Source organism: Trichomycterus rosablanca, chromosome 18, assembly GCF_030014385.1.
Source record: "Trichomycterus rosablanca isolate fTriRos1 chromosome 18, fTriRos1.hap1, whole genome shotgun sequence".
Classification (NCBI taxonomy): Eukaryota; Metazoa; Chordata; class Actinopteri; order Siluriformes; family Trichomycteridae; genus Trichomycterus; species Trichomycterus rosablanca.
The window spans coordinates 12,529,525-12,556,064 of record NC_086005.1 but is presented as its reverse complement, the minus strand read 5'-3'; the positions used below and the strand labels follow the sequence as shown (position 1 = coordinate 12,556,064).

Here is a 26,540-nt window from a genome sequence, read left to right as displayed (position 1 = left end):
TGTGTCAGTTCGCTCTCCTCAATCAGGAGCAGGGGTCAGCACCAGTAGAGAGGAAGCATAACGCAATTGGGTAAAAATTGGACGCGCTAAAAATCGGGAGAAAAAGGGAAAAAATGCTTAAAAAAATGTGCTATCCATTTAATGGATGTAAATAGTCTATAAATAAATAATAATCTATAAATGTTAGCACTCGGTCAGACCTGACCTCAACCCAATTAAACACCTTTATTTTGGTGGAATGGACACACATTTTCACAAACACACTCCAAAACAAGTCCCAGATGTCCGACAAGTTCAACGTCAGGTGTCCACCTACTTTTGTCTAGATGCCTTAACAAATATAAACTACCAACAACTAACCAGATCATAATTTAGTGCAATATGTGGCCAAAAGAATGTGAACACCAATGTTGAACATCTTGAACTTCTGTTTTTGTGTGGTAATTCACATACAAGTGTTACAAGGCCAAGTTATGGAAATCACCAAGTCTAGAACTCACCTTCTCCACATCATCCTCATCCACTTCCAGTAACTCCCCATCATGCTCCAGACGGATCTTCACTTTTCCCTCTGGAACTGTTCCCTCCTCTGTCTTCAGCTGAGTTGCTACAGGAAGAGAAGAGAAACAATGGTCTGTTCCAGGGGTGCCCATACTTTCGTGGCTTGAGATCTACTATTTTCAGTCGACAAGTTATCGAAATCTACTTTGTCCAGCAGAGGTCCTTGACTTCATATGAATGTCAGATCTTAAGGTTAAAATTTCTTCGTCAGCTTATCCCTCATATAAACAAAACAGCGTCTTTGCAGTGTTCTTGCCCGAATCGAACCTTTTTTGGTTTCTTTGTGCTTGGTTGTGCACTCATTTTCACAAACAGTGCAGGTTCCAAAAGGAAAAATGCAAAAATGGTGCAAACTGGCTACTGATGAATGAAAACTTTCTAGATTAGCAGTGCTTTAGGAGGGCTGAGGCGTAGCAAACAGCAAATTAAAGAAATTTAAGAAACATTTCAATCACGTTGGACTGTTTGAATTAGGGCGCGATCTACCAGTGTGCACTGTGCAATCGACCGGTCGATTGTGATCGACGTCTTGGGTACCCCTGGTTATTCACAGCTGCATGGTATAGACTAACATATCACTTAATGAAGACAATATATTTTTAAATATTATATCTACAAGCTGAAACACAGTGTAGGTCAGTTTGGGTGGATGGGCATTGCAACTAAGATTTTCTATAAAAGTAGGCTATATGGGCGACAAAAAGTTGTGGACACCTGGACATCACATCTATATGTGCTTAATAAACATTTAATTACAATAACCAGGGGCAGTAATAAACTCTTAGCCTCTCTTTGTTACTATAACAGCCTTCAGTGTTTTGGAAAGTCTTTCTCCTCGATTATGGAACATTTAGCCATAAGAACGTTTGTAAAATTGGCCAATGTTGGGTAAAAGCTAGCAGTCTATGTTTTATTTATCCCACATGAGGTAAAGGCTTTGTGTGAGCCAATCAAAATTTTCCATGTCAAACTAAGCTAACAATTTGTTAATATGGCATATTTTATTGGAAGTGCAACACGCTTCTCACGTGAATGCACTAAAGAAAGCAACAATGGCGATAAACACGTCTACGTCTTCTTATCACCAATAGTTGAGCGATGCTTTTTACATTAAATCGAACATCTGTAACAACAGCACAAATGCTCGCAGGTAATCTACACGCTCCGCCATCATGTTACTACTCTTTACTTTCATTGTTTAACGCCCATCGTTAATGACGCATGCTTGGTTCTCAAAAACTGGTGGAAACGCGCGTCGGTTCTCTAAAAAAACACCAAGGTTCGAAGAGACCCAAACAGAACCGGTTCAAGAACCAGAGTTCTTTTGGTGGAAAAGTGCTAAGAGACACTTGGTATTGAACATGGTAATCTTAGGATTGCAAGATATAGTCTGTCCACAGATTTTGGCAACATCTGTAAGTCTAGCAATCCATAAAAGTTTATATGAATATGTATTAAGGATGAGAGATGTACGAGGGATCTTCAAAAAGTTTCCACACTTTTATCTTTTCGTTGAAAATGTTGAGGGCAGGACGAGTAGCAATTGGTCGTGTCTGAGAGACTGAGAAAGAGCTTATAGTCCGGATTTAGCACCATCTGATTTCCACCATTTTGGACCGCTCAAAGAAGCTTTAGGGGGAAGAAGATTTTCATGTGATGATGATATGAAAGCAGTGGTGCATCAGTGGCTACGCACCTAACCAAAAACATTTTTTGCTGATAGCATTAAAAGTTGGTACGATTGTGGGAAAAATGCATCGGAAGGTGACTATGTAGAAAAGTGATGTCATTTGTTTTTAAAATTCTTAATAAATAGAGTTTAAAAAAGTGCGGAAACTTTTTTGAAAAACCCTCATGTATTAAAGATTTATAAAACATACCTAAAGAAAAGCCGTCTTTGTGAACCAGCCACACTTTTTCTGTACCATACCAAGCTTGTTCTGCAGCTATCTGTTCCTCAGTCTTCACCTGCCATAAAGAGAAAGAATACGGTTCAGATAAAACAACAACTGCTGCGCTGATAAGCGAAAACACAGACTTACCATGATCATTGCAACATTCAGCTGTACCTCAACACAGCACCGTATCATCAGTTTGGTGTACCAACCACCATCAGAGCCTTTTGGACAACGGTTAGCACTTTCATTCTGTATGCAAAAACTTGCCGGATGTCTGATTGAGCAAGCGAAGTGAAACCTACAGTCAACTGTTGCAGTTTCACACACAGTCTTTGTTCCTCTTTTGCTATTTTTAAGCTTTTAACAAATTAGACTGAAAAATGGTGCTCTTATTTCAAGACCACAAAGCCTTAACCACCAACCAAGATGTTATGATGATGTAGATTACTTCATGAGTAGTGCTACTGCAAGGTAAATCACTTATTTATTACAACCCCCAAATTATAAAAAGTTGGGAAAATGAAAAGTTGGACTTGTTACTGATAACAGTCTGGATGGTCCCACACAGCATCCATTTTTTTTCCAAAAAAGACCTGGAATGCTGATTCATCTGACCACAATACACGTTTCCACTGTGTGATGGTCCATCCTAGATGCCTCAGAGCCCAGAGAAGTCGACACCACTTCTGGACATGGTTAACATAAGGCTTCTTTATTGCCCAGTAAAGTTTTAAGTATCATTGGCGCATGTAACTCTGTATTGTAGTGCTTGACAAAGGTTTGCCAAAGTAATCCCTCACCCATGTGGTTATATAAGCTATTGTTGAGTGGCGGTTCTTGATGCAGTGCCGTCTGAGGGATCAAAGATCCCAAAAAAAGACCTGGAATGCTGATTTATCTTGAACCTGCCACAACACTGGGATAAATTCCCAGAATTCAAAAGACTACTGACAACCCTCATCAGCATAAAAACAGACTGTACTGAGCAGTCCAGGACCACAGCTCAAGAGAGATTGACAGATCACATGCATCTGAGCCTCCGTACACCCCCTGGAAGCCAAACTAGGCAGCGCAGATGGATACAAGACACACAAGTCTAATTGTCCACTGAGAGAGGTTAACAGATCATTATGCTTCTGCACCTCCGGTCCCCAGCTGCTGGCCAAACTAGGCTGTGCAGAAGGAGACGACTCCTAATATGGAGCACGTCAAGGACAGCTTCCACCACATTACAGAACAATGTGTAAACCACAATGAGAACTCATTCACAGCCTTGACATTGCTGCATATCTGCACCAGGTTTGTCTGAAGATAAACATTATCTATTATATATTATACTGTATATTAAAGAGGGTTCTTCTTTAGGTCCAGCATCCTAGAAATGGTAAGAATTAGAGCCACTTTTGTACACCCATAGCTTATAGCATTTTCAATCAAAAGGTTCCGAATGGTAGCACAAGGTGCTCAAGCTAACAGACACAATTATTGCAAATGTTTTCTTCTAAAGAAAGGGTTTAATCCCATTTTGATGCAGGTATACTATATACAGTGTATCACAAAAGTGAGTACACCCCTCACATTTCTGCAAATATTTCATTATATCTTTTCATGGGACAACACTATAGACATGAAACTTGGATATAACTTAGAGTAGTCAGTGTACAGCTTGTATAGCAGTGTAGATTTACTGTCTTCTGAAAATAACTCAACACACAGCCATTAATATCTAAATAGCTGGCAACATAAGTGAGTACACCCCACAGTGAACATGTCCAAATTGTGCCCAAATGTGTCGTTGTCCCTCCCTGGTGTCATGTGTCAAGGTCCCAGGTGTAAATGGGAAGCAGGGCTGTTAAATTTGGTGTTTTGGGTACAATTCTCTCATACTGGCCACTGGATATTCAACATGGCACCTCATGGCAAAGAACTCTCCTGAGGATGTGAGAAATAGAATTGTTGCTCTCCACAAAGATGGCCTGGGCTATAAGAAGATTGCTAACACCCTGAAACTGAGCTACAGCATGGTGGCCAAGGTCATACAGCGGTTTTCCAGGACAGGTTCCACTCGGAACAGGCTTCGCCAGGGTCGACCAAAGAAGTTGAGTCCACGTGTTCGGCGTCATATCCAGAGGTTGGCTTTAAAAAATAGACACATGAGTGCTGCCAGCATTGCTGCAGAGGTTGAAGACGTGGGAGGACAGCCTGTCAGTGCTCAGACCATACGCCGCACACTGCATCAACTCGGTCTGCATGGTCGTCATCCCAGAAGGAAGCTGACGCACAAGAAAGCCAGCAAACAGTTTGCTGAAGACAAGCAGTCCAAGAACATGGATTACTGGAATGCCCTGTGGTCTGACGAGACCAAGATAAACTTGTTTGGCTCAGATGGTGTCCAGCATGTGTGGCGGCGCCCTGGTGAGAAGTACCAAGACAACTGTATCTTGCCTACAGTCAAGCATGGTGGTGGTAGCATCATGGTCTTGGGCTGCATGAGTGTTGCTGGCACTGGGGAGCTGCAGTTCATTGAGGGAAACATGAATTCCAACATGTACTGTGACATTCTGAAACAGAGCATGATCCCCTCCCTTCGAAAACTGGGCCTCATGGCAGTTTTCCAACAGGATAACGACCCCAAACACAACCTCCAAGATGACAACTGCCTTGCTGAGGAAGCTGAAGGTAAAGGTGATGGACTAAACCCAATTGAGCACCTGTGGCGCATTCCCAAGTGGAAGGTGGAGGAGTTCAAGGTGTCTAACATCCACCAGCTCCGTGATGTCATCATAGAGGAGTGGAAGAGGATTCCAGTAGCAACCTGTGCAGCTCTGGTGAATTCCATGCCCAGGAGGGTTAAGGCAGTGCTGGATAATAATGGTGGTCACACAAAATATTGACACTTTGGGCACAATTTGGACATGTTCACTGTGGGGTGTACTCACTTATGTTGCCAGCCATTTAGACATTAATGGCTGTGTGTTGAGTTATTTTCAGAAGACAGTAAATCTACACTGCTATACAAGTTGTACACTGACTACTCTAAGTTATATCCAAGTTTCATGTCTATAGTGTTGTCCCATGAAAAGATATAATAAAATATTTGCAGAAATGTGAGGGGTGTACTCACTTTTGTGATACACTGTATATATATATATATATATATATATATATATACATACATTGTTTATGCATTTTCTCCCTTTTAGCGCGATTGCGTCATGCTTCCTCTCCACCAATGCCAATCCCCGCTCTGATTGAGGAGAACAAAGCCCCCTGCAACACGTGGGCAGCAGCCGTATGCATTTTGTCACCTACACTTTGATGACTGCAATGCGGATCAGCACTGTGTACGGAGACACACACCCTGACAGCACTCTTTTCCCGACTCTGTGCAGGCGCCATCAGTCAGCCAAATGAGGTCGCAACTGCATTAGTCATGAGAGAGTCCCTATCCGACTTAAATATCCCACCCCTGTCTGAACAACAGGCCAATCATTGTTCATGTGGCCACTCAGCCCGATGTATTCGAGATCCCAGCTCTGGTGTTCCAACGTGTTTTTACCGCTGCGCCACCTGAGCGGCCCAGGTATACTATTTTACAATGAAATGAACCAGTCCTTGGTGTGGACTGGACTGTCTAGACCTCACTGTAATTTAAGAGCACACCACCACACCAAACACTCTCTATAAGCTACAGAGTACATTTTGGTAAGTTGTTTTATGACCGGCATTAGCATTTAACAGCAATCTACGTACTGTAACTCTACCAACTCAAGACCAAACAAATGGCAGCAGGCCGAGTACACACTACATAGAGCAGAGCACCAAGAAGATCATGTTCATTTATCTACATTATTAATGAACTACAACAGGTGGGAAAACAATACTAAATTACTGTGCAAATTCACTACAGGAAAGTAGACTGCATTTAACTCATGCACAGCTAGAACCAAACCTTGGGAGGCAGGGCAGCAGCATGGGCCGCCTGCAGGAGAGCAACAGGGTCTTCCTCTGCTTTAACCTGGGATGAGATGAGGTTCATGAGTAAAGTCACTGGTCATGTCCAGCAAAGTAGAAAACATGCAAACACATGCATGCTAGAGAAATACAAACAATAAGCAGTTTTTGGTAATGGGTTTGGAAATGATTATTTTTATTTGTATACGGAGTATAGTACATAAACTGACATACAAGCACAAATCAGAAAAAGTTGGGACGGTATGAAAAACGTGTATTGTACGTAGAGACCTTTGTGTTCGTTTTCACTTGTTCAATGAGTGGGAGGGATCTGCTGTACGTCAGATCAGGCCTCTTTTTCCACATATATATCAGCCTCCTTGTTTCTACACTCACTGTTCATTTTATCAGCTCCACTTACTATATAGAAGCACTCTGTAGTTGTACAATTACTGACTGTAGTCCATCTGTTTCTCTGCATGCTTTGTTAGCCCCCTTTTACCCTGTTCTTTAATGGTCAGGACCCCTACAGGACCACCACAGAGCAGGTATTATTTCAGCACTGCAGTGACACTGACATGGTGGTGGTGTGTTAGTGTGTGTTGTGCTGGTATGAGCGGATCAGACACAGCAGTGCTGCTGGGCTTTTTAAACACCTCACTGTCACTGCTGGACTGAGAATAGTCCACCAACCAAAAAGATCCAGCCAACAGCGCTTCATGGGCAGCATCCTGTGACCACTGATGAAGGTCTAGAAGATGACCAACTCAAACAGCAGCAATAGATGAGCGATCGTCTCTGACTTTACACCTACGAGGTGGACCGACTAGGTAGGAGTGTCTTATAGAGTGGACAGTGAGTGGACACGGTATTTAAAAACTCCAGCAGCACTGCTGTGTCTGATCCACTCATACCAGCACAACACACACTAACACACCACCACCATGTCAGTGTCACTGCAGTGCTGATAATGATCCACTACCTAAGTAATACCTGCGGTCCTGTGGGGTTCTGACCATTGAAGAACAGCATGAAAGGAGACTAACAAAGCATGCAGAGAAACAGATGGACTACAGTCAGTAATTGTAGAACTACAAAGTGCTTCTATATGGTAAGTGGAGCTGATAAAATGGACAGTGAGTGTGGAAACAAATGGGTGGTTTTAATGTATAAGATCCACAATACAGAATAGGCCAGTGTCACATGATTAAAGACAGTCATGTGATATTCTGGTATGACTGATTCTGTATTTTAATGGTTAATTTATTGTTAGTGAGACTTTAATGGAAACATGCCTAAAGAAAGACCAAAGTGAGACATTTTACACTCCAACATGCAACAGTTCACACTGTATTCACACCACACGTCCACCAGGAACAAAATGTACCTGAACGAAGGCTCGACTGCCAGGCTGAGGAAACAGCTACATACACAAAAACAGCAGGACAAGCAGGTCACAACAGTACATAAATACACACACACACACACACACACAGAAATGGAGGTGATAAGCAATAAGCATAGAAATACAACATAAATGTCTCATTTAAAAAAATGTTCCTTTTTTATTACTAGTGACTTAAAAATAACACACAAGGCTCAGCTGGAAAACAGCACAGTGCATCAGCTTTTAGCTTTAGGCTGGTATCTGCTGCCAATTACTGAACTTATGCAAGCTTTTTATTGCTGTTTGCAGCAAATGCTAGTAAAAACTACCCAAAACAGCCCTGCACAAACATGTTCAAAAGACTAAACAGCCACCACCAACACCATCAGTGCCCAGCCATACATATGCAACTTTCTGCAGAGTCAATCGCTACAGACCTCCAAACTTCATGTGGCTTTCAGATTAGCTCAAGAACAGTGTGTAGAGAGCTTCATGTAATGGGTTTCCATGGCCGAGCAGCTGCATCCAAGCCTTACATCACCAAGCGCAATGCAAAGCGTCGGATGCAGTGGTGTAAGGCACGCCGCCACTGGACTCTAGAGCAGTGGAGACGTGTTCTCCGTCTGGCAATCCGATGGATGAGTCTGGGTTTGGCGGTTGCCAGGAGAACGGTACTTGTCTGACTGAATTGTGCCGAGTGTAAAGTTTGGTAGAGGGGGGGATTATGGTGTGGGGTCGTTTTTCAGGAGTTGGGCTCGGCCCCTTAGTTCCAGTGAAAGGAACTCTTAATGCTTCAGCATACCAAGAGATTTTGGACAATTTCATGCTCCCAACTTTGTGGGAACAGTTTGGGGATGGCCCCTTCCTGTTTCAACATGACTGCGCACCAGTGCACAAAGCAAGCTCCATAAAGAGGTGGATGAGCGAGTTCTAGAACTTGACTGGCCTGCACAGAGTCCTGACCTCAACCCGATAGGTCAAAAATTCCCATAAACACACTCCTAAACCTTGTGTAAAACCTTCCCAGAAAAGTTGAAGCTGTTATAGCTGCAAAGGGTGGGCCGACATCATATTAAATCCAACACATATGGAATTAAGAATGGGATGTCACTCAAGTTCATATGCGTGTGAAGGCAGACGAGCGAATACTTTTGGCAATATAGTGTATATATATACAGTGTATCACAAAAGTGAGTACACCCCTCACATTTCTGCAGATATTTAAGTATATCTTTTCATGGGACAACACTGACAAAATGACACTTTGACACAATGAAAAGTAGTCTGTGTGCAGCTTATATAACAGTGTAAATTTATTCTTCCCTCAAAATAACTCAATATACAGCCATTAATGTCTAAACCACCGGCAACAAAAGTGAGTACACCCCTTAGTGAAAGTTCCTGAAGTGTCAATATTTTGTGTGGCCATCATTATTTCCCAGAACTGCCTTAACTCTCCTGGGCATGGAGTTTACCAGAGCTTCACAGGTTGCCACTGGAATGCTTTTCCACTCCTCCATGACGACATCACGGAGCTGGCGGATTTTCGAGACTTTGCGCTCCTCCACCTTCCGCTTGAGGATGCCCCAAAGATGTTCTATTGGGTTTAGGTCTGGAGACATGCTTGGCCAGTCCATCACTTTTACCCTCAGCCTCTTCAATAAAGCAGTGGTCGTCTTAGAGGTGTGTTTGGGGTCATTATCATGCTGGAACACTGCCCTGCGACCCAGTTTCCGGAGGGAGGGGATCATGCTCTGCTTCAGTATTTCACAGTACATATTGGAGTTCATGTGTCCCTCAATGAAATGTAACTCCCCAACACCTGCTGCACTCATGCAGCCCCAGACCATGGCATTCCCACCACCATGCTTGACTGTAGGCATGACACACTTATCTTTGTACTCCTCACCTGATTGCCGCCACACATGCTTGAGACCATCTGAACCAAACAAATTAATCTTGGTCTCATCAGACCATAGGACATGGTTCCAGTAATCCATGTCCTTTGTTGACATGTCTTCAGCAAACTGTTTGCGGGCTTTCTTGTGTAGAGACTTCAGAAGAGGCTTCCTTCTGGGGTGACAGCCATGCAGACCAATTTGATGTAGTGTGCGGCGTATGGTCTGAGCACTGACAGGCTGACCCCCCACCTTTTCAATCTCTGCAGCAATGCTGACAGCACTCCTGCGCCTATCTTTCAAAGACAGCAGTTGGATGTGACGCTGAGCACGTGCACTCAGCTTCTTTGGACGACCGACGCGAGGTCTGTTCTGAGTGGACCCTGCTCTTTTAAAACACTGGATGATCTTGGCCACTGTGCTGCAGATCAGTTTCAGGGTGTTGGCAATCTTCTTGTAGCCTTGGCCATCTTCATGTAGCGCAACAATTCGTCTTTTAAGATCCTCAGAGAGTTCTTTGCCATGAGGTGCCATGTTGGAACTTTCAGTGACCAGTATGAGAGAGTGTGAGAGCTGTACTACTAAATTGAACACACCTGCTCCCTATGCACACCTGAGACCTAGTAACACTAACGAGTCACATGACATTTTGGAGGGAAAATGACAGGCAGTGCTCAATTTGGACATTTAGGGGTGTAGTCTCTTAGGGGTGTACTCACTTTTGTTGCCGGTGGTTTAGACATTAATGGCTGTATATTGAGTTATTTTGAGGGAAGAATAAATGTACACTGTTATATAAGCTGCACACAGACTACTTTTCATTGTGTCAAAGTGTCATTTTGTCAGTGTTGTCCCATGAAAAGATATACTTAAATATCTGCAGAAATGTGAGAGGTGTACTCACTTTTGTGATACACTGTATATAGAGTTTATGCATTTTCTCTCCTTTTTCTCCCTTTTAGCGCATCCAATTGCCCGATTGTGTCATGCTTCCTCTCCACCAATGCCGATCCCCGCTCTGATAGAGGAGAACGAAGCTAACCCACGCCCCCTCCGACACGTGGGCAGCATCCGTATGCATTTTGTCACCTACACTTTGACGAGTGCAATGCGGATCAGCACTGTGTATGGAGAGACACACCCTGACAGCACTCTTTTTCCCGTCTCTGTGCAGTCACCATCGATCAGCCAGCATAGGTCATAATTGCATTAGTTATGAGAAAGACCCTATCCAGCTTTTAATATCCCACCCCTATCTGAACAACAAGTCAATCGTTGTTCATGTGGCTGCTCAGCCCAGACGGCAGGCAGAGCTGAGATTCGGTGGGTTCTACAGCCAGCATGGTGAACTACGAGGCCATTATAAAGGTTTTGGTTAAGCTAAAGAGTCTGGGTTTAGTTATTCTTAGTTTAGTTATGATCAGGGTCAGGGTGTAAGCCCAATCTAAATATTTTAAGCTGCTGTATTAGTTACTATTGACATGTGTTGACTGCTTACTTTACACTAATATTACCTTACATTACAAGCTCTATGTCTGGCGAAAAGCAGGCTGTCAAATCACCAAATCACTGCCTACCATTCCTACAGTGGAATATGGTGGAGGTAGCATCGTTCTATGCTGTGTTTTCAAGTACCAGAAACACTGAGACTGATCAGAATTGACAGACAGATAAATGCAGCCAAATACAGGGACATAATTAAAGAAAATCTAATCCAAAGCACATGCAAAATTTCACCATTCAACATGACAATGACCCAATGCATACAGACAAAACAAGCCTGGAGTGGCTGAGTGGCCCAGCCAAAGCCCAGACCTAAACCCCATTAAACATCTGTATTAAAGATTGGGATAAACTGCCCAAATCCAGATGTGCAAAGCTTGTAAAGACATATAAAAGATGACCAGTAGCTCCAATTGCTGAACCTGTAATGGGTCTGGGTCAGAAAACTACATACGGCAAACTAATTTAATGCTATATATGTCACCTTATGATGAGAGTCAATGTTACTGAATGCTCACTGTTAACAGACAAGCACGCTTTACATTTACTTTGGTATAAAAGCATAAAAAACAAGAGCCTGGCAAACGGAGAGCAAAGCTAAGGAGGAAAAATAATGTTACAAGTTTTTCCACAGTGAGGATCTCATGTAGACGCTTGTGATTCTCCTCAGTTGGAACAAGCAGAGTTCTCTGCAGATAAAGCAGTCAGGACATGTTGATGCATTGTGCCGTACAAGAAATGTCTTATTTCATTATAAATAAGACATCTTTTGTTTAGACCATGTTTTTCTCAATAAACTTCTTTTACTCTCTCTCTCATACACACAACAGGCACATCTGAGAACACACCTGTTGGATAACAGCAGGCCCCCCAGAGTTTGTCTTCCCAGCAGGAGCAGCTGACCGAGACACTCCCTTTACCTTGAGAGTGACAATCAACACACCCAAATATGTAAGGAAGGGTGAACGATCGACCAAATGCACCAGCACACACAACAAGAAGTTTAAATAAGTGTAAATAATCCAACCACAGCATGCGGATACAGTACAGATCACAGCTGATTTTTAATAGTCAAACACTAATTATACCGCAACAACAAAGGATTAGATGCAACTAACTTGTCCATTTTACTGGCGTAATCTTCTGTACCACATAAGTGCACTTTCTGAGGCGCAGTGATAACTCAGCATTGAGGTACTAGACTAGTCATTGGAAAGTTGCTGGTTTAAGCCCCACCATTGCGAGACTACCACTGTTAGGCCCTGGTGCAAGGCCCTTAACCCTTAATTGTTTGCATTGTATATCGTCGCTTTGGATAAAAGTGTCTGTAAATGAAATGTAAAAGTTGTAGCCTAGCGGTTAAGGTGCTGGACTAGTAATCAGAAGGTCGCTGGTTCAAGCTGTTGAGCCCTTGAGCAAGGCCCTTAACCCTTAATTGCTTAGACTGTATACTGTCACAGTACTGTAAGTCGCTTTGGATAAAAGCGTCTGCTAAATGTTGAAAATGTAAATATAAATGTACAATTACTGGTTGTAGCCTATGTGTTGCTATTGACAATTTTTTAGCCACCAGCTTATAATTCAGTAAAAATCAACAGATGCTTTTCAAAATGCTGACCATTTCCAGTACAGGCACATTAATGTTGTTGGGATGTCTTACAACATACCATAGTACAGTGAGACTAAATGTCATCGTTTTATTTCAAATTCCTCCATTAGTTTTTCATCAGCATTTGTTTCGTTCATGGGTTGCTCTCCAACACTGAGATTCTTTAAAACCCCCCAGTAACACTCTGCTATCTGTCTCTGGTATTGTGAGAATGATCCACAATCCAGTAATCTGGCCAGTGTCGTCCTTTGGTGGCCACTGATAAATTAGGACAGTTTAGTGGGAAAGGAGGAGGATACATGGTGAATGACAAAGGCCAGTTGTTGGATGCCTACCAAAAGCACCTACAATAATAATAAATCTTGGTACAAGTAAGCTCTTCTTAATTACTTGGCAACTAAGCGTATCTACTGTAAAATAACCAACAGTGGTCTCAGGATAATCAAATTTTGAGGGTAGCAAGAATACATAGAGACTGGCCTAAAGCAGAATGGAACAAAAATCCATGTACATTACAATTTCAAGTTCAAAGGTTTAAAAAAATAACCATGCATCAATAGTTAAAGGACAGTAACAGTAATATAATAATTACTTGCTGGGTTATTGTCAATGTCTATAAAATAAAAGTGCTTTTTTACATTTTTGCCATCCAACAGACACTTTTATTCCAAGCGACTTACAACTGAGACTTAAAACCATGCAAGGAATAAGAGCCTTGCTCAGGCGCCCAACAGTGGAAACATGCTAATAGTGGAGTTCACTAGTCCAGTACCGTAACCACTGAGCTATTACTCTAACTTTAGTTCACCCAAGAAATGCCAACAATGTAAAGGTTAGAATCCATGCCACAGGGTTAATTCCACATCAGTCAGGTAAGTTGTTAGGTGCTCCATAAAGCCTCATGCTACATATACCTCAGGTTTTCGGACCGCTGTAGACCGTGGAGCAGGAACAAATCCTACCGGGGGTGCTAGAGGATCCGCTTTAGGCCTAGGGATGAACCCTGTCACTGGGGCAAAAGGGTCTCGCTTTGGTGTGGGCACAAACCCAGCGGGTGGTGCAAGAGGATCTGGCTTCGGAGCCGGAACAGAAACAGCAGGCGGGCTGACTGGGATGGGTTTAGGAGCTGGGATGAAGCCAGGAGGTGGGGATAAAGGGTCTGGTTTGGTGACTAAAACAGAGCCTGTTGATATAGTAGGGTTGTTTGGTTTAGGTGCAGGAGAATCAAGGGGTTCAGATTTAGGTGCATCCAGGGTAGGAAGAGAAGGTGATTTGGTTTCAGGTGGTTGGGTCTCCTGTTTTGTCTCCTCTACTGGTTTTAAGGGCTCCTCAATGTCCTCTCTGGCCTCCCTGCCAGCTCGAGAGCGGGAACGGTGATCTTTGGTCCTACCACGGCCCATAAGGCTGGTAAGACCCACGGAGATATCGTCATCATGCAAGGTTGAAGTAGATTGTTTACTGGTTTTGGGCACTGAGGTAGCAGTGGAGGCAAGTTTGGTTGGTGCGGGGGCGGGGGCAGGAGCATGTGCAGGGGCAGGTACAGGGGCAGGTGGGGGCTCTTCTTTGACCTTCCTTACAACCCTTCGTACTTGGCTTGGGCCACAAATGGAGGCATTGCTTCTCGGCTCTGAGGGAGGATCCGAAACCTTGGAAGAAGCGAGGGGGGCACGACCAGCTCCACCACCCCCTTTGTCCACCGACTGAGGTTGTGCACTCATGATGCTCTCACCATCCGACTGTACACACACCCAGACATACGTACACAAGTAGGAAAATATAAGAACTTAAGAAGAAAGTAATTCTATCTTAAAGTCGAGTAAGTTAACTAGTAAGGTAATTCCTAGTCGACCAAGGTATTTACAATAGGTTTTATCTTGAGTTAGATTAAAGATCACAGATTTTAGGTGGCCATTGATAGGTTGTGTAGGTGCTGCTATGCGTCCTCTCTACTGGTGCTGACCCCCGCCCCGATTGAGGAGAACGAACTGACACACGCCCCCTCCGACACGTGAGCAGTAGCTGATTGCATCTTTTCACCTGTACAAGGCGAGATGTGGATCAGCTTTGTGTACAGAGAGCCACACCCTGATCAACGCATTACCCCTCGACTCTGTGCAGACGGCATCAATCAGCCAGCAGGGATCGTAATTGCATCAGTTATGAGGTCCCTATCCGGCTTTTCCCTCCCTGTATGAACAACAAGCCAATCGTTGTTCATTTAGCCGCCCAGCCCAGCTGGATGGCAGAGCTGAGTTTCGAACCGACGAGTTCGAAATGTCAGCTCTGGTGTGCTAGTGTGTTTTACCGCTGCGCCACCTGAGCGGCATAACTCAAATATTTTACAAATTATTTACTCGCAATCTTGACTTTTTCTATAAGACATTCATAGGCCCAATGTCTAACATATAGGTTACTAAATCAGAATAATTCACCAAGACGAAACCAATGACGACCTGATATCTGTGATCTCATAGTCATGTCATATGCTAAGCCATTATCAGAGGTGGAAAGAGTACTAAAATATTGTACTCAAGTAAAAGTACTATTACTTTAATGAATTTTCACTTAAGTACGAGTAAAGTTACTAGTCTAAAAATCGACTCAAGTAAAAAGTAACTAATTTAAAATGTACTCAGAGTAAACGTTACTTAGTTACTTTTTTTAACAGGAGAGGGTGACAAGTGGATATAAATCAGTAGTTGTTTTTTATTAAAATATAATAGAAAAAACATGTTGATAGAACATTTAAAACATTTAGGGATGTGTAATGTGTCATTTTAGTACAGACCATCCCATAAAACTTTTTCAAACTGTGTAACCACTAGTGATGGGTTGTTTGTGAACGATCCGATTCTATGAAACGGCTCTTTAAAATGAACGAAAGGAACCGAGTCGTGCCTTTGGGAGTCGTTGCCTCGCTGCATGAACAAAAGAATGAAGAGCCATTTTTTTGAACGGCTCTTTAAAAGAAACCGAGCCAAAAGATCCGACTCCCCATCGCAGAATTTACTGCAGCAGTTTCCCAGACGCGATTTTTTTTAGCGTTTATTTTACTCAGTAACGGATGTTGTTTAAAATGTAGCGAATTACAATTCTTAATACAAAACTTAAGTAAAAGTAAAATTACTGGTTGTAAAATCTACTTTAAAAAGAACAAGTACACCAAAAAAACTACTCAATTACAGTAACGCGAGTAAATGTAATTCGTTACTTTCCACCTCTAACTAATTAACTAATCTTGTGACCCAGATGTGATTTTGTAATGAAAATACACATCTGAAAAAAGCAGGTGAGGGAATGTGTCCTATAGGTAGGAATGAGAAAAAGACTTATTAGGTTGAGAATAAATGTAGATTGCATTCCAAATCACATACTAATTTACAAAACAGTCAAATTAGAAAACTACCAATTATATTTTCACCTGAGCTGCGTCCGGAATCGCATACTTACAGAGTACGTACTAGATTGGAGGGAGTATGCACTACTCTGCCGGTAAAGAAGTACATACTTTCAGTACAGAAGTATGCAGTATGCACACAACACCGCTACGTTCTACATCCACCATCTTACCAACGTCAAGTGATGACGTGGGGACGTGATGACGTAATATCACCATAGTTACAGACTCATTACAAACCCCGCTCACCAAAATTTTGGATATTTATCGTCTTTTTGTTATTTATTCATCTTTTAAATTTGTATTTTATTTATCTTACTTACACTTGTGAACTGAGGACTCCGTTTTCCGCTATCTTTCTTGTTTCTTATTCCGCTTCGAACGCCTACGCAGCTCCAGTTGCATTATGGGATACATTAGCGGACCACAAGTGTGCATCGATTGCATACTCAAACATGGTTGCCCATTAAGTAGGTCATCCGGGTACTTCTCGCGTACCTCTTTGTGTATACTATGTATTCGGACATACTAACCGCTCTCGCGTCCTCATTTCGCGTACTATTGAGTATGGAAGTGTGCGATTTCGGACGCAGCTATAGTATTTAGTATGTAGTATGAGGTTTGGGACACAGCCCAAATATGCTTAAATAAAGGCAAGAGTGGCTAAGAATTTGCTGTTTAGGTAATAGCAAAAGTTGGTAAAGCATGTAGCAGCTAAATATGAAATGGTGCCAAATATTAATAAGGTTCCATTGGTTTGATCTTTGCCGTTGGTCCAGGTCTGTGAGGAGTTTTGCATGTTTTATCTGTCCTCAAGGTTTTCTTTTTGGTACGTTGGCTTTTCTAAATGGTCCCCAGGTGTAAGTAAAATTATCAAATGGCAAGGGTGTTTGTCTTCCTCACTCCTTGTGTTTCTGTGTGACACTAGAGCCACAATCCTGACCAGGATGAACAGGTATTGAATAATACATGATTTTTAAAAGGCAAGAACTGTTTGTTTAAATGGGCGGCACGGTGGCTCGGTGGGTAGCACTGTCGCCTCACAGCAAGAGGGTCCTGGATCCGATCCCCAGGCGGGGCGGCCCGGGTCCTTTCTGTGTGCAGTTTGCATGTTCTCCCTGTGTCTGTGTGGGTTTCCTCCGGGAGCTCCGGTTTTTCTCCCACAGTCCAAAAACATGCAGACAGGCTAATTGGAGACACTGAATTGCCCTATAGGTGAATGGGTGTGTGTATGCCCTGCGATGGACTGGCGCCCCGTCCAGGGTGTTACTGTGTGCCTTGCGCCCATTGAAAAGCGACCCTGATTGGATAAGCAGTTAAGAAAGTGAGTGAGTGAGTGTTTGTTTAAATCAGACCACATTGTAACCTTAGAAGAAATTGCTTGACGTGATGAAAATGGTCATTCACAAATGGTCAGTTAAACATTCAAAGTTACTGGCACCTACATACACAGACAGGATTAAAGAATTTAAGAATTTTCTCATGGCCAGCAGTGATCTCATAATGTACAATGTAGAAATAATTAAAGAATGAAACTTAGTTTTAAATTCATACATCAATTCAAAGACTTGTGTGGCAAGCGGTCACCCACAAGAAAGGATGCTAAGAGTGGTCAATCACACAACAGTACAGACTTAATTAAATGCTCGGTTTTGAGATTTCCTTGCATTATAAACTGTACTCCTTTGGATATTAAAAGTGTCCAGTACAGACTTTTCCAGATGTGCATTCTCATTATAACATCACATATGCATACTAACACAACCTATAAACCAATAATAACGGGGTCAACAGGAATCCTGGTTCATCACTTACATTTGGGCTTTTGGAGCCTGGTGGGTTTTCATCTTTCACCTATAAGAAGGTGAGTAAAGAAACTGATCACAAATATATATAAGTGGAGCATGACAGCATGTTCCTGATGTCACACATGTGCATATCCAGAGCCAATATGAGTAGAGCTGACTAAAATCCTTCCTTTGTATTAGTAACATGCACACATTAGAAGCTAGATCTAAGTCTAAAATGAAAACAGTGACCTGATCTTGTACCTTTTTTTTTCTTCTCTTTCTGTAAACTAAAATTCAAACTGAACCTAGTTCTATTGTCAAGACAACACAAGTTAAAAGTAAAAGTCATAATTAAAACGTAACATTAATATTGCACCAGTAAAACCAATCAGGCATAACATTATGACCACTGACAGGTGAAGTGAATAACACTGATTATCTCTTCATCACGGCACCTGTTAGTGGCACCTATTAGTGAGCGTAAGGATTTGAGCGAGTTTGACAAGGGCTAAATTGTGATGGCTAGACAACTGGGTCAGAGCATCTCCAGAACTGCAGCTCTTGTGGGGTGTTCCCGGTGTGCAGTGGTCAGTATCAATCAAAAGTGTTCCAAGGAAGGAACAGTGGTAAACCGGCGACAGGGTCATGGGCGGCCAAGGCTTATTGATGCACGTGTGGTCCGATCAAACAGACGAGCTACTGTAGCTCAAATTGCTGAAGAAGTGAATGCTGGTTCTTTTTTTTAATGCATTTTCTCCCCTTTTTCTCCCCCTTTAGCGCAAACAATTGCCCAATTTGCATCACGCATCCTCTCTGCCTCTGCCGATCCCTGCTCCGACCGAGGAGATCGAAGCTAACCCACATCCCCTCCGACACGTGAGCAGCAAGCCGTATGCATCTTGCCACCCGCACATTGACGAGTGTGGCGCCACCTAGCGTTGCGTGCGGAGAGACACACCCTAAGAGCACGCCTTCCTCATCTCCGTGTAGGCGCCTCTAATCAGCCAGCAGAGGTCGTAACTGCACCATTCTGACAGAGAGAGACCCACTTCCGACCTTAGTCCCGCGCATCTGAAGAACAGGCCAATCGTTGTTCATACAGCCGCTCAGCCTCGGTCGGTAAGGCAGAGCTGGATTCGATACGACGTACTCGAGATCCAGCTCCGGTTGCAGCGCGTGTTTTTACCGCTGCGCCAGTTAATGCTGGTTCTGATAGAAAGACGTCAGAATACACGGTGCATTGCAGTTTGTGGCGTATGGGGCTGCATAGCCGCAGACCAGTCAGTTACGGAGGTGGTCACGATGTTATGCCTGATCGGTGTATAAAAGCATGCAGAAAAACAGGAGCATGGAAATGAAACACCACTTCCCTTTTTTTCCCAGAATGAAAAGCGTGACGAGAAAGCCATGGAGGAGACACTGTCCTGGGCCAAGCGGGACAAAAAAGCAGGAATGGGACAGGACAGGTGAGGATGGCAAGAAACAAAAGAAATGATAAGAGAAGACAGAGTAGAAAGAAGAAAGCTGGGAGGATGAGAGATGGAGGGAGATCTCAGCTGGTGAATCTTGGCTGGGCAGATGGACTAAGAAGGATGGGATGAAATGATCAGCTAGGAAGGCAAAAAAAGAAGGGAAATAGGGGAAAGTTAAATGAATCACTGCCATTGGTAAATTATTCACATATAATTTGAAGCTAGACAAAAGATTGCTATGGAAAGTCTAATGTTCTTTGGCTGCCCTTCTTCCATCTGTCAGTAAAAGGTCAGCATTTATGAAGCGTTGTTTTGCTCAAAGCTAAGTGTGTTTAAGAGTTGTATATTGAAAATGTACGATGCATCATGAAGCACCATATGTCATAAATATGCTCAGCTTGGTTACGCAATTAAGAACCTGTATAATAGAAGAACGGCAAAACATTTTGCTTTCAAAACGTGATTGAATAATAGTTTGGGGACTCAGGACACAAATCAATGTTGTTAAAACAAAGTGATATACAGAGGTGGACAGTAACGAATTACATTTACTCGCGTTACTGTAATTGAGTAGTTTTTTTGTGTACTTGTACTTTTTTTAATTTCTCCCCCTTTAGCGCATCCAATTGTTCAATTTGCATCGTGCTTCCTCTCTGTCTATGCCGAACCCTGCCCTGACCGAGGAGATCGAAGCTAACCCATATCCCCTCCGAAACATGGGCAGCAGCCGGATGCATTTTTGCCACCCACACATTGACGAGTGTGGTGCCACCTAGCGTTGCATGCGGAGAGACACACCCTAAGGGCACTCTTCCTCATCTCTGTGCAGGCGCCTCTAATCAGCCGGCAGAGGTCGTAATCGCATTCTGACAGAGAGAGACCCACATCCGGTTCTTTGTCCCGCCCCCCAACTGAGCAACCGGCCAATCGTTGCTCATACAGCCACTCAGCCTCGAACCGGTAAGGCAGAGCTGGATTCGATACGATGTACTCAGAATCCAGCTCTGGTCGCAGCGTGTATTTTTACCGCTGCGCCACCTGAGCGGCGTGTACTTTTTAAAGTAGATTTTACAACCAGTAATTTTATGTATGTTTCGTATTAAGAATTGTAATTCGCTACATTTTAAATAACATCCGTTACGGAGTAAAAAAATCGTGTCTGGGAAACTGCTGCAGTGAATTCTGCGATGAAAAATAAACTGGTGCTAAAATAAAGGAGCTGTAATCTAGGTATAGAGTAGGGAAGGGTGATTTTAAAAGTTTAACATGTTTGGAGTTTGATGTTTCGTTATTTGACAACATAGTCTGATGTCAAAGAATGGCAAAGTTTTGTGTTACATCTTGAAGGTTTTCTTTGGGTCATTTAGTGAAAGTCACAACACTTGTAATCTTGACTTGTTTTGAGTTATGAGATTTGCAGCATGACTCAGTGGCGGCTCCTGCCAAATTTCTCAGGGGGGGGGGGGGGGGGGGGCAATTATTGCGATGATGGCCAAGGTAATTAACATCTTAAGTCATCTGTCAGTTTGCCCTCACAAATAACTTTGAACATGGAGACAGACCAGCTTTACCATTAATCATAAAATTAAGTAAAGCCTTCACACTAACAGTTTAATTCAGTCCTCATTAGATAGCATTTTATTTTAGGTGCAGCAGATCCAGAATAAAGATCGGCATCGGGGCTGATATGCAATGAGTAAAGAAGCACAATTAAACAATTGGGGAGATACAATAAGTGCAATCACAATTCACAATTTAAAAATGACATTACTTACTTGTAATTTACTTGTAACTTATGGGCGGCCAAGGTTCACTGATGCATGTGTGGTCCGGCTACAACAGCATGGCTGCATAACTAAACAACACAGGTGCTAGTTTGGCCCGCCTGTCATCCAGACACGGCTCTTATTAAAAATATGTGATGCATTACAAAGCCCTATATGTAATGAAAGCTCAGAATGGTTACATAAAAAAGCTTTTAAAACTGTATCGATTAACATCTTTCGTCCCCAAACAATTATTCAGTGTTGTTAAAACACAGTGGAAAAACATGCTCTTGCAGACATAAAACTTGAAATGACTGTACAGTATTTATATACAATTATAACGTAAGTCTTAAAATATTATGTTGCTGTAACGTGCAATTTAATAGGAGTAAAAATAAAACTGTTTCTATTTGGATTAACTGTTTTTTTACTCCAAATTAAATTCCCCCATCAAGCTTTGTTTTATTTTACTTACAATGCAATAAGACTACAGGAATAATAGAAAGAATTATCAACGTAAATGCAAGACTACTGTCTGGTCTATTAAAATACAATTAGTAAAGCAAATATGCAAAATATATACATTTTTAAGGAAAAATCAAAAGAAAAAATACATTACCCAACAATAATCACAACACTAGTCCTGACACCAGCACTAATAACTGCAGTATAGAATCAAAAACTCTTCCAATTCCCTATAAACCTAAACAACTCTCTAAAACAAGTCCCTTCCGCCAAGTCCCCCAAATCCCATTAAGCCTACACAGAACAGGCCTGAAATCTTCATGAGCCGCCTGCACCTCACTATAAATAGAGACGGCGCTAAAAAGGCCTCATGAAACAACCAGAGCCATGACAATCTTATCTCCACATACACATACACACTCACACATACACAAACACACTCAAAATCCAACCGGATACTCTACATCACTTACAGTTCGAAGCTTGTTATGTCTCTGCCTTCTCATGGATAAGACCTGGGTCCCGGTGTGTCGCTGAAAATCGGTGTCCGAGTCCGTGAAGTGAGGTGTGGAGTAAAGTGAGCAGTGGGGTAAAGTAAAGTAATGCCTGATGCCAAAGAGAGGGAGGGGAAAAGGGTGGGAAGGGGGAACAGCTGCCACTACATATTGAGGGGGCTAAAAATAACACCCAAACAGCAACACGCAGGGTTTCCCCCACCTCTGTCGAATTCAAATGAAACCACCCACCCACGTTCTTATCTCTATTTGTATTGTGTTGGGGTGCAGAAACAAAATCTGGTTGATTTGTTACACTTGTTTGTTTTGAACAAGACTGGTAGCCTAGTGGGTAGAGCTTTGGGCTATCGATCGAAAGGTTGAGAATTCGAATCCCAGCTTCGTCATGTTGCCACTGCTGGGCCCTTGAGCAAAGCTCTTAACCCACTCTGCTCCAGGGGTGCAGTACAATGGCAGACCCTGCACTCTGACCCCAGCTTCCAAACAAGCTGGGATACATGAAGAAAGAATTTAGTTGTACTGTATTTGTATATATGACAAATAAAGGCGTTCTATTCTATATAACATTTAGTTTTATATTACATTTAATCTAATTAGAAATCTTGGATCAAACTCAAGTATCCAGGACAGTGAAGCTCATTAAGATAGTTTTCCATATCATTGTATATGGAGATCTCAGTCCTGTATAGGTCAGAATGTCTAACTGTGTCTGTGTAATGCCTGGCTGGCCGATAGCATTGCTAAGACTTGAGCCTGGATTTCATTAGTAAGGGGTTAGCATGATACACCCTAAGCGCCATTATTACCTAGTGTTCTTAGGCACCCAGGTAGTGCAGTGGGATATTCTGCTAGCACACCAGCGCTGGGATTCTGAACTCTCCGGTCGGCTGGGCACCCCCTTGCAGACACAATTGGCAGTGCCTGCAGCAGACAAAACTGGCCACTAGTCTGCTGGGTGAGAAAAGACCGGACTAAATAGGAGTGGGGTCTTCGACGTTGTGTATAGACCCTGGGTAGTAGCCAGAGGCGCCTGTACTGAAGTGGAGGAATGAGGATTCAATTACACGTTACAATGAAATCAGGTGCAATTTGAGCAAAAAAAAAAAAAAACTTTAGTCTTTAATGTCACTACAACTAGTTCTACTGTATAATCTGCAAATGAAAATAGTGCAAAATGCAAAATTTTACTTTCTATATTTTTGGCATTTAGAAGATGCTATGGAGTTCTGACTTCAAACAATGGAGGTCTGAGAGCCCAGTACTGGCAACCTGGCAGTGGTCTTACTGTTTATTTATTAAGATTTTAACGTCATGTTTTACATTTTGGTTACATTCATGACAGGACAGGTAGTTACACTGATCCGGTTACACAAGATTCATCAGTTCACACGTTTTAATGTTAAACACAGTCATGGACAATTTTGCAGCTCCAATTCACCTCACTTGCATGTCTTTGGACTGTAGGAGGAAACCGGAGATCCCGAAGGAAACCCACACAGACATGGGGAGAACATGCAAACTCCACACAGGACTCAGACCACCCCACCTGGGGATCTGTGAGGCTACAGTGCTACCCACTGAGCCACCGTGCTGCCAATTCTTACTGTAGACGTCTCAGCAAAGTATTAATGTTATTAACTATTCCTAGTGTTATTACTGAACCAAAAATACTAAGTAAAATACAATCGGATGTTCTTTTGATGGCAGGAATGTGAGCTGCGTTTATTAGGAAGCTGAAGGACAGCCAGCCAGCAACTTGGTCAGCATATTGGTCAGATCTAGAGGTTATAAGTGCATGCAAGTCAGGGGACAGTGAGTGTAAATTTTATAGGGTTATGTTAACTGGAATTATGTAACAGAAGCTACATCAGTTAAATTCTTGCTGCTCTTTTTAATGTAAATAGGCCCAAAATTAGGGTGACCATATTTTGTTTAAAAAAAAAAAAAGGACAGTTGGCCAGGGATGGGGTGGTGGGTGTTGGATTGGCAAAGTAATTGATGTAATTGGTGGTACCTTGGCAATATGGATAAAGTTGGGGTTTAAATATTTGACAAATGCATCAATACACATGCAACTATGTTATGGAACTTCAAAGAATGGCGCACGCAGACTACAGAAGCTGAATCCCGGAAATTTTTGGTGATTTAGAAATTCTGACCGTTTTTTAGGCACAAAAAAAGAGCAGATGTCCAGGAAAAAGAGGACGTATGGTCACCAGGGGCGGCTCGTTCCTTAGGGCGATCGGGCGACGCACCACCAAAGGGCGAAAGGGAAGAAATTTTTCTATCACAGCTGTGACTGTTCTGGAGTCTGTCTCGACTCTGAATATCGTAGTCCAATCAGCGTCGAGTTGTGTTCCGTACAGTACCGACTTCAGTCTGACTGAAAATCGCCCCGGATCGCTCTCATAGACTCTCATGTTAAGGCACTTTTTTTCGAACTGTAGGCGCTGCAATACATTCTGAATGGCTTCCGGGAGGGCACGCACTTACGTGCTTGTGTCACACGTGACCTGGTGTCGCGATCTCTTCACCATGACCTCAGTTGGGAGCAAGTCCATCGTGTAATCAGGATAAATTAGCAACTTAAGAATTAGGGCCACCCGGACTAAATTTAAACATCAAGTATCTACAAAGGGGGGAAAATCTTACTTCTTTATTCATTGCACATCAGCCCCGATGCCAATCTTTATTCTGGATGCTATCTGATGAAGACTGAATTAAATTGTTAGTGTGAAGGCTTTACTTAATTTTATGATTAATGGTAAAGCTGGTCTGTCTCCATGTTCAAAGTTATTTGTGAGGGCAAACTGACAGATGACTTAAGATGTTAATTATTTAAGCTTTAATTTACCCATTGAACGGGTCACCTTGGCCATCATCGCAACAATTACCCCCCCCCCCCCTTCCCTGAGAGATTTGGCAGGAGCCGCCACTGATGGTCACCCTACCAAAATAACATAATTCTCAGATTATCCCAGTTGTGACTAATTGTCTAGCTAGTTACCTGATAAACACCAGATCTTTATTTATGTGGTCAGATACCTAGATTTAAAAATCCTCCTATGAAGGAAAAACAGTATTTATTGAGACCACAGGGCAATCAGTCTTAGTACTAATGCACACCACAAGAGGGCTGCAGCTTAGTGTTGTTTTCTCTAATCACCAATAGATGGAGACATTTATACACAGAGGACCATGTCCAAAAACAGTACTTCAGTAACTCTCACAGTCAAAAGATTAGCTTACTAATTATATAATTCAGTGGAATAATAAAAGAAATCACAACGCATAAAACGTTCAACCTAATGATCAGTGCATTATGGGAGTGGCTGTGACACACACACACACACACACACACACAAACACACACAATCAGTCTAGGAGCTTTGACCACGCTATACATGCATGTGTTCAGCCCTTGTGTTCAGATATTATCTGTGTAACTGAGCTTTGGCAATACAAATGTCTTTATTTGTCATGCCAATAAAGCTTCTTTTGAGTTTGAGTTTGAGTGTGTGTGTGTGTGTGTGTGTGTGTGTGTGTGTTGAGAAAGGCTACTCAGTAGACCGGTTAACCACATGTAATTATAAAGCTGATTTAGCTAATTAGTGGTGGTAATGCCCCTAAGGTGTTTTGCTGTGTCAGGAACTCGATGTCTTGCCATATTTGAGTTCATATGACGTGTAATTGAGTTGTGAAATACAAAAGCCAGTTCACATGAGTACATGAGTCATATAAATGGCTGAAAATAACAGGATTAAGGTTTTGGAGTAGCCTAAACCCAAACAGAATGCTGTGGTGAGAACTGAAACATGCAGTTTATGTTTCACAGCAATGTGAAAGTGTTTGGCAACATACACTGATCAGCCATAACATTAAAACCACCTCCTTGTTTCTACACTTACTGTCCATTTTATCAGCTCCACTTACCATATAGGAGCACTTTGTAGTTCTACAATTACTGACTGTAGTCCATCTGTTTCTCTACATACTTTTTTAGCCTGCTTTCACCCTGTTCTTCAATGGTCAGGACCCCCACAGGACCACCACAGAGCAGGTCTTATTTGGGTGGTGGATCATTCTCAGCACTGCAGTGACAATGACATGGTAGTTTTTAAATACCGTGTCCACCCACTGTTCACTCTATTAGACACTCCCACCTAGTTGGTCCACCTTGTAGATGTAAAGTCAGAGACGATCGCTCATCTATTGCTGCTGTTTGAGTTGGTCATCTTCTAGACCTTCATCAGCGGTCACAGGACGCTGCCCACAGGGTGCTGTTTGCTGGATATTTTTGGTTGGTGGACTATTCTCAGTCCAGC

General features: G+C 42.6%; 2 protein-coding genes across 4 annotated transcripts in view; both read right to left on the bottom strand.

The window, feature by feature from the left end:
- LOC134332138 (unconventional myosin-XVIIIa-like) overlaps positions 1–7,811 on the bottom strand; it is a 115,149-nt gene extending 107,338 nt beyond the window's left edge. For 2 of the 3 annotated variants that reach the window (XM_063013626.1, XM_063013624.1), the window contains exon 1: positions 501–585. The gene's annotated coding sequence lies outside the window, so the exon portion shown is untranslated. Of the gene's footprint in view, positions 1–500; positions 608–2,441; positions 2,530–6,411; positions 6,478–7,800 lie in introns of those variants that run through there. The other variant, XM_063013625.1, reaches the window with a different exon arrangement.
- LOC134332913 (unconventional myosin-XVIIIa-like) lies at positions 459–24,776 on the bottom strand. Its single transcript, XM_063014745.1, has 8 exons — positions 24,709–24,776; positions 22,174–22,306; positions 18,023–18,061; positions 13,725–14,546; positions 12,050–12,121; positions 11,822–11,890; positions 2,442–2,529; positions 459–607 (listed from the first exon to the last, which is right to left on the bottom strand). Exons 1-8 carry the CDS (start codon positions 24,774–24,776, stop codon positions 459–461), a joined length of 1,440 nt encoding a protein of 479 aa, XP_062870815.1.
- Positions 24,777–26,540: the final 1,764 nt, after the last annotated feature.